Genomic DNA, 12,595 nt, shown 5'->3' on the forward strand with positions numbered 1-12,595 from the left:
CATGTTAAGGGTTAATTGACTGTATGTATCAAAAAGTTTAAATTTTGAAAACAGATTAAAAAAGTTCAAGATGAAAGAAGAATCGATAAGACAAAAGAAGCAGATGATAATTAAGATTTATTTATTTTTAATTACAATTTTAAAATTTTATATACAAATAAAACAGCATACATATGTTAAATGGATGTCTTATGTGGTTGATTTACATCGGAAACAGAAAACATTTCTGCTTGGTCTCTCACATCTCTATTTGACAGTTCTCCTTCCTCAGTCGGGTGGGTGTGAGAATTTTCGGATACTTCCTGTTCACATTCCTCTGGAAAATCAGATTTCATACTAGTAAACATGAGGCTTTCCGAATGCTGTTTGTTGACATCTTCCGTTGTATTCATGGAATCATCAGGCGAATCTCGATTGTCTGTTGAGAAAGCACTTTCGGTAGCGGATGCATCTAACTCACTGTCATCCATACTTTTATTCATTTTATCCTCCATATCTAATTTATTAAAGGACTCCTATGGATAACATATTTTATTAATACTACTTTTTCCTTTCTTTTTATCAATTAAAATTAATATTGACCAACAAACCAAATTAAAAAAATTAAAAAACACGGTTGACACAAAAACTTCGTACATTCCATTAAATTGTTAGTAGTTTTAAGTAACATGAAAATCCAAGGTGAACAAAAGACAAGAGATTACATCTTATTTTAAAGAATAATGAAGTCCGATGAGATGATGATATCAAGAATAAATGGAGATGATGTCACAAAATAAAAAGTAGAGAAAAAGCTTTAAAAACTCAGTTATTAGGCCAATGAAGGTTCACTGTGATAATAGTATGATTGGAAAAAAGTTTTAACATTTCTGTAAAAGATAATTATGAAGCATTTATTTTCTTTAGATGTAGGGATATGCAGGGTGATTCACTACTCCTACGACAAAGTTCGTACGCACCATGGTCCAATTCTCATCCCTTTTGCAGATATTAAACTTTTTTTCCAACTATCTACATTTTTTGTCCCAAACCTACTCGTCTCTCCTGAACTATTCATTTTTGGGGAAATACAAAAAAAGCATTGAAAAGTGTTAAATTTCCTTTTGGAAGCACCCTCTTGGAATTTTCAATTTAATTTTGGATTAAAAAAATAAAAAAATATTAAATCTTACTAAAACTGCTAAATTTAAAATAACTAAAAAACGACATTTGCAAACTTATTGAAAAAAAGAGTAGTTGAGATGGACAAATTTCATAACTTTTTCGTTTAATAAGATTTCTCGTGGTACACTCTTTTATTTAATTTGATCGAACCAAAATGCAGAAATTTTCTGCTTTTTGTACGGGGCAAAATTTATTTCCAACTTTAACTTAGCTAAAGCAGAAAAATCAAACAAAATAACTACACTAAACACAGACAAAAAAAAACACAAACAACAAGAAAAATTCAAAGTTAAAAATCAAGTAAAACACAAAACAAGGCACAATAAACAAAGTGAACAACCAAAGCAGAAAAATTACATTGATTTTTTTTTATATTTATTAAAGAAAGCCAGTCTAGAATAATCCCATTCCCCTTTTTTTCAAATCGTCACCATTTTTTTTCCCCCCATTTAGCATATAATTTCTGCATTTGGTTTCAATGTAATTAGTAGAAAAGAGTATACCTCTAGAAAACATATCAAACAAACAAAGTGTTATGAAATTTGCCAATCTTTACCATGAATTTTTAAAACCATATTGCAATTTTTTTTTTAAATTTTAAATTTAGCAGTTTTTGAGTTTTAGGCTTTATTTTTTTTACCAAAAATTAAAGTTCTACTACGGTTGCCTTCTTAAACAAAATTTAACACTTTTTATTTTTTTTTTTTTTTAAGTTCCCCAAAAATGAATAGTTTAAGAGCTACGAATAGATTTACAACGAAAATCAATGATAGTTGGAAAAAACATGAAATGTCGAATCACTATGATAGGGTTGAGAATTAGACGATAGTTCAAATGAACTTTTTTATTGCATCTGGGGTATAGAAGCTCCTAACGAACTTTATTGTACAAGTAGTGAATCACCCTGTATAAATATGACATAAATTAGAAAATAATGTGAAGCAAAGAAATAGGTTGTTAAAATTATACTCAACTTAATTTCGCTATAAATGTTGCAAGGAAATGGAAAATGGTACTTTTCACTAATTTTTAATTAGTTCCTAGCTTTATGCCTTATAGACAATTAAGAAAATTTAAAAAAAAAAAATTAAATTCTTGGACAAAGTTGTACGAATATTATGAGAGAATGCATATTTTTAACTACCACCCTTTTATTGATACCAAATAATCTCTATAATTAGTTCTATTTATAACTCTAATGACTTGTTTTAAACAAAAATTTGGCGCGCCAGAAAACTGAATTAAGCTTCTGACTGGTTGCATGAGATGGATGATTAAGTACTATTAGTATATTCATATAAATCTACCTTCTGAAAGGATACTTTAAACTTGTAAATCAATAAAGGATACAGTACTTACTGGTTTGGAACAGTAATTTTTAGTTTAAGATGTTATTTTAATTGACAGTATTTTACATCCTCATCTAAACTTCTCGCTTACAGCCTTATTGAATTAAGATTTTTTTAAATTATGGGCCACAATTCATTCTAATATCTGTCTATTAAAACTACTGAATGGTGGAGAGGGGAAACAAATTTGTCTCTAAACTTGTTTAAAATTCCAAACATCTGAATAATATAATCCTTTTTTCAATATTACTTTGTTAATGTTATTTTTATCCAAATTTGCTTTTAGTTATAAATAAATATATCACAGCACAACAGGATTAAGGTGAGGAAGTCACAACTATCAAAGCATCAACTTACAAGTGTTCACTATTTACTGATTACTAAAGAAGAATACTAGTAGTTAATCCGAGTTACAATGCACGAGGGGTGGTCTGCAATTATAAAAGAAAATCAATTACTAAACGCAAATTGTTCTATAATCTTTGATAGTCCAATTACAATTATTTTAAAGCAAAGCTAGGCAAATTCATGCTTCTTTCTTTATTATGCTTGTAACTGACAACCTCGGCAGTAAGAGTCAAGAATCAAATTGCGGAATTATTTTTTTTTTTTAATCAAAAAGTGAGTTGTTAAAAAAATAACAAAATTAAAATAATGTAAAAAAATCCAACATACTCAATGATCAATCAATGTTTTTAATGTGTGGTGTTTAGTGACCGTTAGCCAATGATTATTCCGAGATCGTGAGATGCGGTCTGGTGTGACGTTTTAGAAAAACATTTTCGTTATCGTGCCTACGTTGCTATCTTTATTGAGATCATCTTCAGGACCTGGGCTTTATAAACATTGTTTAAATTTTACAAATACATGTAGGATGTGAAAAAATTAAAATTAATAAATAAATAAATATAAAGTGTAAAAAAAGTTGTTTTGGAGATGTTTTGAATTTTATAGATGGTGATCGCAATACTGTTTTGTAATCAGAGAAAATGAAAACACTTTTTTCCTTTTATCCTTCTATGGGCCGTCAAACTGAGTTGATGAACATGCTTATGCATTTTGCATGCAAAAAATTTTTTTTTAACATGCTTTTTAGCTTTTATATTGTGCCTGATTAAATCAAAAACAGAACAAACAAATATACAATTATGATGAACTCACGACCTTCGGCTGCTGCTCTACCACTTGAGCTATCGTGACCTCGATCCACTCGGACACCAACTTCCCACCTCAACCACACCTTTTGAATTTTCCCTCCTTTTTGCCATTTTTCAAATGTCGTGTAATCTATTTGATTCTCGGCGACAAATGAAATGGCCACAGAGAGCTTTAGTGAAGTATACTTCATTTTAACTTATTCAATTCACTAGTTTTCATGGTCCGCTTAACCAATTAATATCTTTCAATTAATTAAGGTTTTTAGTTGGGATAAAAAAGTCAGTGTCACGAGCGGGATTCGAACCCACGACCTTTGGCTAGATACACCGCTACTCTACCACTTGAGCTATCGTGAAAAATGGCAAAAAGGAGGGAAAATTCAAAAAGGTGGGGTTGAGATTGGAAGTTAGTGTCTGAGAGGATTGAGTCACGATAGCTCAAGTGGTAGAGTAGCGGCGTATTTAGCTGAAGGTCATGGGTTCGAATCCCCTCGTGACACTGACTTTTTTATCTTAACTAAAAACCTTAATTAATTGAAAGATATTAATTGGTCAAGTGGACCACAAAAACTAGAGAAATTAATAATAATGTTTAGCATAGTTCAGCAGTAGTTACAAGAGAGCTGTATCAAAAGCCGCCTAAATTTCATGGAGATATCAAATGAAACCGGAATGTTTTCAGTTAGGATTTGAGCTGCTTGAATTGAAAAGCTATGTACCTTCTTATTGACCAAAAGACAATAACAAATTACCCAGTGGGGAGGGGGGAAGCTTATTTGGTTCTGTCCTGCAAATTTTCAATGGAATAACAGAAAAATTTAAAAAAAAAACGGACCAACATCAAATGGCAAGCACTGTAGTTCGGACATAATTATTAGTGTAGATTAAAATGTTACTTTTCATTAATTTGCCTTCAATAATTATAAATTAAATTAATTTAAACATGGGTTTTTAAATATTTAACCATTAGAGCACGCACTGTGTATGACTACCTGAATAAAGTTGGAAGTGAGTGTTTGGTGTGGCCAGTTCAAAATCAAGATTTAAACCCAATTGAACACATTCAACATGAACTTTTGTGATGAGTACGACAGCGAAACCTAGGTTGACCATAACACCCTACAAAAGTTGGAAACGGCTGTTTTTGATAAATGGTAAAGAATTTTTCAGGATTTTCACAGAAATCTTTTCCAAGAAATGCAAAGGCGTTTAACAGACATGATTCGTGCCAGAGATGGAAATATTCAATATTGAAGGGGATAACAATTTTCAATTTTTTTTTTTTTTTTTTTTTAAGAATTGGGTAATAACATTTTCACTTCAAATGTCTTATTTTTACAACCAAACCTATTTTTGGTATGCAAAATACGAATAAATTAAAATTTAAGGGTGGTGAGTTAATTTTGTCCATCAGTGTATTGTTCTAATATTAATTTAAATTAACATGAGTAATCCTTCAATATAAAATAAATTAACATGCTATTTACAATTAGTTCCTAATAAAATTGTAAATAATTATGAGAAAAATAATAATGCAAAATTATACAAAATTTTGGAGTTTCGTCGAGTGCAAGTTGTTTGGAAATTCTGCCCACTTTGGTCAGTTTTTCAAGTACTTTATAATTTTTTCTATGTATGTACTGAAAACTGCCTAATTATTTTTGTAAAAATATTGGATATATTCAACCTGCTGACAAAGTGTTAGATATAATTAAATACATTACATTAAAACCAAAGAAGACTTTCCAATTAATAAAACCACTGAAAGAAAAAGAAAAAGCCCTTAGGTGTGACATCTAAAGTTCAAAAACCTTAGCACACAAAAACATTTTTTCTGCGCAAAAGCCATGCTTATTAAGCCAAATGAGAGATAATTGATTCGAAACTTACTGGAAAATTGGAATGGGGCAAATTTGATAACTTAATGTGGAGCACACAAGTTTCACCCGTGCATAAACCTGTCACAGTGTCCTGGCAAACATTTCCACCTTTGGTGCAGCCACAAGCCCTGAATAAACACTGATTCGAGTCCTGAAACAGTTTTATACATTTTATTTTTTTATTTATTTATTTTGCCTCATTGCTTTTCAGCAGGAGACAATTAATCATTGATAAAGGCTTACTTCTAGCATATGCTTCAGGCAGTGTCTCGTCAGTGGAATAGTGGCTCGTGAACACCTAACTCCACCTTCAGTGAACGCACATTTTTGTACGCTGCCAGGCATAGAGGACTTGACATAATTTGGCCCAAGGTCTTGCTATAAACAATAAATTACTCAAAACATTAAAACACTGATGCAAAAAAAAAAAAAAACTTGTTACCTTCATCTTTTTTTCCAGCATAGCAAAATATGCTGCTGATTCAGCAGTTGATCTTTTATGGTACCTGTTGAGCGCCTTGAGCTTTTCATACAATTTTATTTCTTTTGCTGATGTTCTCGGTTGGTCATAAATCGAAGCTTAAATATTGCACGCTTTATAATATCATAAAATTAAAGTTAGATGTATAAAATATGGGTATGGGCTTACAGTACGTTTCCTTTTCTTTCCTCAGAGCATGTAAATATTTACGACGTTTTTCCCTCAGGAGATGGGTCAGCCTGTCAAATTGTTTTTGGTAAAGAACCTGAAGTCTCAAAAGTTTATTTCTTGTCATGACTACTGCTTCCTCTGCTGTGAAATAGGATGCATGTCTGCAAAACCAATAATTTGGTTAATGCCTAGTAACCCAAAATAAAAGCAATAAGCATTACTTCAATGGGTCATCCATTTGACTATCGATGCTTTCAGCATCTGAGGAATCTTCATTCTCCCCTGTCCAAATGTTATCAAGGGTAGCTGTCTCAACATCGCTGTCAGACTCACTAGCGCATTCTAAGACATGTGAGCGATATGCAGATGCCTTGGTGACATCAGCTTCGACTAAAAATTCCTTAAGAATAATAATTGTTCAATTACAAAAGTACAAAACTTACCAAATAGGTTTATGGGCCTTGTCCTAGTGGTATTGTTATAATCATCTCCGTCAATTTTCAAAGTTGACCTTATAGGTCGAACATAGTGGGAAAGGCCTGACAATAACGACTCAGGGGTAGCAGGTGGAACATGCTTCGCTATTGACCTCTGCCTTTTCATTTGTGCCTTCCAAACGTGTAAAGTACAATATCTGAAAATAGCGATATTTATTAATAATTTGAATCAATTAAAAACAAACAAAAAACATTAAAAAAATAACAAACAAAAAAAGACAATTCAAGCTGCTCAGTTTTACATGAACTTGTTGGTCAGGTTTATTACATTTTTTTAACAGCTGATTAGGGTTCTTGTTTTCCCCCTCTTGGAAAAAACACTACCATTGTAAATTAAATTAATGATTTCAAACCCATAAAATATTAAGTTGCTTTCACATTTTTCCTTGTAAAAATCTCATTAGAGGCAGTCCAAAAACAACCTACAGGAACTGGTAGCACCATCCACATCACCGAGGCAGCCAACAGACACTCCTCCTACTATAGATCCCATTTTCTTGTTATAGATGTACACACCACATAAATTGCTATTAATAGGTCCACACCACCCATCATCTGGGTCTCTGAGCTTCAAACCCACCTAGAAAGGACTGCTGCCCCCACTGAGCAAGCCACCAGACCAACGTAGTTAAACAACTAATTTGGTTAATCAAAATGAAGTATCTGTAGTATTTCAATTAATTATTCTTTTTATTGAAGGTCTTGATGGAAATGAAAAGATAATGCTGAAGATAAAGATGATTCATCTGAACCAAGACCTTACAAAAAAAAGAAATAATTAATAAGGTCAATTAGACCTGTAAACATAAATGGATTAATATAATAAGTAAAAGAACTAATCACTTCACTAACAGCTCGCCATGGCCATTTTCATAAATTGCTGAAAATGGAATTCTGATTGCACGACATTTGAAAAATAGCAAAAAGAGCTAAAATGCAAAAGATTGTAGGTTGTTTGAATTAAGGTTTTTAGTTGAGATAAAAAAGTCAGTGTCACGAGCAGGATTCGAACCCACAACCTTCGGCTAGATACGCCGCTGCGCTACCACTTGAGCTATTGTGACCTTGATCCACTCAGACACCAACTTCCCATCTCAACCCCACCTTTTGAATTTTCCCTCCTTTTTGCCATTTTTTGAATGTCGTGTATCTATTTGATTCTCGGCGACAAATGAAATGGCCACGGAGAGCTTTAATGAAGATATACTTCATTTTAACTTATTAAATTCACTAGTTTTCGTGGTCCGTTTGACTAATTAATATCTTTCAATTAAGGTTTTTAGTTGAGATTAAGATTGGGACTTAATTGAAAGATATTAATTGGTCAAGTGGACCACGAAAACTAGTGAATTTAAGAGTTGTAGGTTGTGATGGGGAGTTGGTGTCCGAGTGGATCGAGGTCACGATAGCTCAAGTGGTTAGAGCAGCAGTGTATTGAGCTGAAGGTCGTAGGTTCGAATCCCGCTCGTGACACTAACTTTTTCATTTCAACCAAGACCTTACATAAAAAGATTAATTAATTGGAATAAATTATTATTATTTATTTACAAATATAAATTTGCGATTAAAATACTTCAATCATTTTAGTTAAAAAGAAATAGTTTTAACATTCTTCCAATATACAGGGTGAATTGCTACTCGTGCTACAAACTTCTCCAGTAGATTCTTCACCCTAAAATGAACAAAAAAGTTCATATTGTCCATGGTCCGATTCTCAACCATTTCAGAGTAATTTCGCTTTTTATCGATTTTGAAAGATATCACGTCCTGGCGTCGGAAAATCGTGATATCTTTTAATCTAAACATTTCTCTGAAAATCTAATAGCACCGTTGAAATTCCCGTTAATTTTTCAATAAGAAGATGACGGTGGCAAAATGTTTGGGCTAATTTTTTGTGTTTTATTTCAGCCAGAACTACAAAAAGAGTGGAAAATTGTGTAAATCGGAAAGTGTATAAAGTAATCCAGAGTTTCTAATTTTAGTCTCAGAAGGCAGCAAATTTGAGGAAAACTACCTGATTTAATAACGCTTCCAACGCACTCGTCATTTTCTTATTTAGTGGTTGTGAGACCAAGATGTTGATGACAAAAAGAGAAAAAATGGTGGTTCAAGGATTGCTAATGTTTGAGAGTGACTTGCTACTCGTGCTACAAACTTCACCAGTAGATTCTTGACCCTAAAATGAACAAAAAAGTTCATATTGACCATGGTCCGATTCTCAACCATTTCAGAGTAATTTCGCTTTTTATCGATTTTGAAAGATATCACGTCCTGGCGTCGGAAAATCGTGATATCTTTTAATCTAAACATTTCTCTTAAAATCTATAAGCACCGTTGAAATCCCCGTTAATTTTTCAATAAGAAGATGAAGGTGGCAAAACGTTTGGGTCTTTCTTCCTTGACCTTCTAGCTGTTTGTAAACTTCTTAAGCATTACATACTAAATGGGCATTAAATTAAATTAAAAAATTTCAATGGAATTATGATTTTGATTCTCTCTAAAAATTAACGGGGATTTCAACGGTGCTTATAGATTTTAAGAGAAATGTTTAGATTAAAAGATATCACGATTTTCCGACGCCAGGACGTGATATCTTTCAAAATCGATAAAAAGCGAAATTACTCTGAAATGGTTGAGAATCGGACCATGGACAATATGAACTTTTTTGTTCATTTTAGGGTGAAGAATCTACTGGAGAAGTTTGTAGCACGAGTAGCAATTCACCCTGTATATATTTTTTTTTAATCTAAGGTTTTTAGCTGAGATGAAAAAATAGTGTCACGAGCAGGATTCGAACCCCTGACCTTCAGCTCAATACACTGCTGCTCCAGCCACTTGAGCTATCGTGACTTCTTCGAAGAAATCATGATAGCTCAAGCAGTTAGAACAGCTGAAGGTCATAGGTTCGAATCCCGCTCGTGACACTAACTTTTTCATTTCAACGAAAAACCTTAGATAAAATGATAACTAATTGTCATAATTAATATGGTCAATTAACACCACTAATCAAATCTGGATTAATTTAATTCTTCCGATAATTATTTTATTTAGTGTCATGCCAATATGTGACAGACATTTAAGTTGTAAATCGTTTTAAAATAAGTTGATTAAAATTAGTTGTTTTGCTCACCCGATGTCCCTTTTGTCGCCCCTAGGTGCTGGGAGGAGGCACCTTTTGTTGTTGGACGGATAAGCGTATCCACAAGGTTTGTACGGAGCGTTTTTATCCTCCAAAATGTGTTTGAAGCAATAGTCGTAGTTCTCGAGGACCGGCTGGTTGCAGATGCGCGGTTCGTAGTTGCAGGTCGCCTCCTGCTTGGAGACGTTGTTCGAGGCCTTTGTCGGCTGAGCGGCCGTTTTTCCCGTTCTGATCATCGCACTTTTCCTCCCGGGAAGCACTATTTTCGACTAGGTACTCGCACGAGAAAAGAAAGCGGAACTGTTAATAGTCCTCTCTTCCATCTCTTGAGAAACGTCCTAGATATTTTTTATAGTTTACAGACCGAATGGAGTTAATGCTCCAAACATGCAATCCGTCTCGACTCTCGCCTCCCCAGACTCTAGGTCTAGACTCTAGTGCTGACGTCTGACTCTAACGTCCGAAACGATAAAACAGAACTGACTAATAGCTTACAATTGGGGGAGGAGTTGCATAATGTCCACACTAGATCTAGGAATCAATGAATTTAAAAAAATGTATATACATACTTTTTATTTTGCTTAAATCTTTTGAAAACACATAATATTTAAATACATTTAACATTTTTATTTTTATTCACTTTTTCATTTGATATTCAAGTTTTTCCTCTTAATTTCGACTTTTCCATCCATTATAATATTTTTTTTTATACTTTTCCATTTTAATTTCAACTTTTCTATTTATTACAAAAACTTTTCCTTATTTATTTTTTTAAAATAATATTCCTTTTTTTCAATTAAATTTTTATTTTTCTGTTTAATATTCAACTTTTTACATGCTAATTTCCACTTTCCATTTATTATAACAACTTTTTCTAATTTAATTTTTTTAAAATTTAATATTGACTTTTTCCTGTTTAAATTTTACTTTTCCATTTAATATTCAACTTTTTTTTTTAATTTCAACTTTTCCATTTATTATAACAACTTTTTTCTAAATTAATTTATACTTTTCCATTTTAATTTCAACTTTTTCTTATTTATTTTTTTAAATTATATTAATCTTTTTTCACTTTAATTTTTATTTTTACATTTAATATTCAACTTTTTCCATCCTAATTTCCACTTTTTCATTTATTATAACAAATTTTTCTAATTTAAATTTGAATAAATTTAAATCTTTAAATTTAATATTGATCTTTTTCCAGTTTGAATTAGACTTTTCCATTTGATATCCAACTTTTTCATTTTAATTTCAACTTTTCCATTGTGTGGTATTTCTGATAAATAATTGACTTTTTCATTTATGTGTGGTGATTAGATTACTTTTCCACATCCTAAATGTATTTGTTAAATGTAAACAAATTTTGTAAATCCCAGCCCCTGAAGATGATCTCAATAAAGATCGAAACGTTGGCTTCATCACACCAGACCACATCTCACAATTTCTGAATAATTTTCTATTTATGATAAAAACCTTTTATAATTTCATTTTTTATGAATATTGGTCTTTCTTGTTTAATTTTGACTTTTCCATTTAATATTCAATTTTTCCATTTTATTTTCAACATTTCCATTTATTAGAACAACTTTTTCTAAATTAATTTAAACATTTCCATTTTCATTTCAACTTTTATACTTATTACAAAAACTTTTTCTAATTTAATTTTTCAAAATTTAATATTGAACCGTTTCCAGTTTGAATTTGACTTTTCCATTTATTATCCAACTTTTTCCATTTTAATTTCAACTTTCCCATTTTTGATAAAAACCTTTGCTAATTTAATTGGTTGATCTTTGTTGTTTGATTTTGTCATTTCCATTTGATATCCAACATTTTCCATTTTAATTTCCACTTTTCAGTTTATTATAACAAATGTTTCTAATTAAATTTTTAAAAATTTAATATTCAACTTTTTCCACTTTAAATTTGTCTTTTCCATTTAATATTCTACTTTTTCCATTTTAATTTCCACTTATGGATTTATTATAACAACTTTTTATAGTTTAACTTAGGCTTTTTCATACCATATTCAACTTCTTGATTTTAATTTCCAATTTTGCATTTTTATACACCTTCTTATCCGTTAAAATATTTTTTTTTTAATTTTTAAAAGGCATAAAACCACTAAGGGTCATAGCTGCCTTTTATAGCATCCACTAATGCAGCCTCCCCACCGCGCAAACCGGAGGGGCCATGGCCCCAGAGAGGAGGAGGCCCGGAGGGCCAGCCGCATTACAGAGGGACGAGCACTATATAAACAGCGTGATGTTATCGCTGAAGCTGAACTAATGTTGTTTTGGCTACTAAGAAAGGATGTGCATGGGCTGTGAACATCCACATCCCTCAGGAGCCGGGGTATTCTTTTTTACCCATATGCAAAGCGCTTGACCCTCCGCCGCGTCCGACCACCAGCCCCCACCCCCAGGGAACAATCCCCCCCGCTCATACAAACGGCAAAGGCCACACTAATTTATATCCTGTTCATTAAAACAGCAGTCTTAAGATATTGGAAAAGTTCATCTATGGTATCCAGATCGTCTTTTAGTATATTATAGAGGGTTTGAGGATAAGTGATGTGATGTCTGTAGGCTGAGTAGATTGGACAGTGCAGAAGAATGTGTTTTGTTGTAATAATCGCATTGCAACAAGGACAGACAAAGGGTGGTTCTCTAGCCATTAGATGACTCTTAGTAATCCTACAGTGGCCAATTTGTAATCTTGTGAGTATCACCTCTTCCCTACGGTTAGTCCTGA

General features: G+C 32.3%; 1 protein-coding gene across 3 annotated transcripts; it reads right to left on the reverse strand.

The window, feature by feature from the left end:
- Nucleotides 1-96: 96 nt before the first annotated feature.
- LOC106667001 (KAT8 regulatory NSL complex subunit 2) lies at nt 97-10,283 on the reverse strand. Of its 3 annotated transcripts, none has more exons than XM_014394587.2 (8): nt 9,830-10,283; nt 6,646-6,836; nt 6,424-6,592; nt 6,200-6,363; nt 5,993-6,129; nt 5,794-5,928; nt 5,561-5,701; nt 97-515 (listed from the first exon to the last, which is right to left on the reverse strand). In XM_014394587.2, the coding sequence occupies exons 1-8, from the start codon at nt 10,072-10,074 to the stop codon at nt 177-179; spliced, it is 1,521 nt and encodes a 506-aa protein (XP_014250073.1). In that variant the 5' UTR covers nt 10,075-10,283; the 3' UTR covers nt 97-176. The 3 variants fall into 3 exon arrangements, with proteins under 3 accessions (XP_014250073.1, XP_024084431.1, XP_024084432.1); XM_024228663.1 differs by lacking the exon at nt 9,830-10,283 and adding an exon at nt 6,910-6,933; XM_024228664.1 differs by lacking the exon at nt 97-515 and adding an exon at nt 1,572-2,944.
- Between the last annotated feature and the right edge of the window lie 2,312 nt (nt 10,284-12,595).

Source organism: Cimex lectularius, unplaced genomic scaffold (genome assembly GCF_000648675.2).
Source record: "Cimex lectularius strain Harlan isolate CLEC.00 unplaced genomic scaffold, Clec_2.1 scaffold226, whole genome shotgun sequence".
Taxonomy (NCBI): Eukaryota; Metazoa; Arthropoda; class Insecta; order Hemiptera; family Cimicidae; genus Cimex; species Cimex lectularius.

What these genes read in the sequence shown, in the direction of transcription:
- LOC106667001 (XM_014394587.2), bottom strand. Translation starts at nt 10,074, where the DNA reads ATGATCAGAACGGGAAAAACGGCCGCTCAGCCGACAAAGGCCTCGAAC. An exon ending in AAGGCCCATAAACCTATTTG is followed by an intron (nt 6,593 to 6,645) that starts GTAAGTTTTGTA and finishes AGGAATTTTTAG; the next exon opens with TCGAAGCTGATGTCACCAAG. An exon ending in GAAAGAAAAGGAAACGTACT is followed by an intron (nt 6,130 to 6,199) that starts GTAAGCCCATAC and finishes GCAATATTTAAG; the next exon opens with CTTCGATTTATGACCAACCG.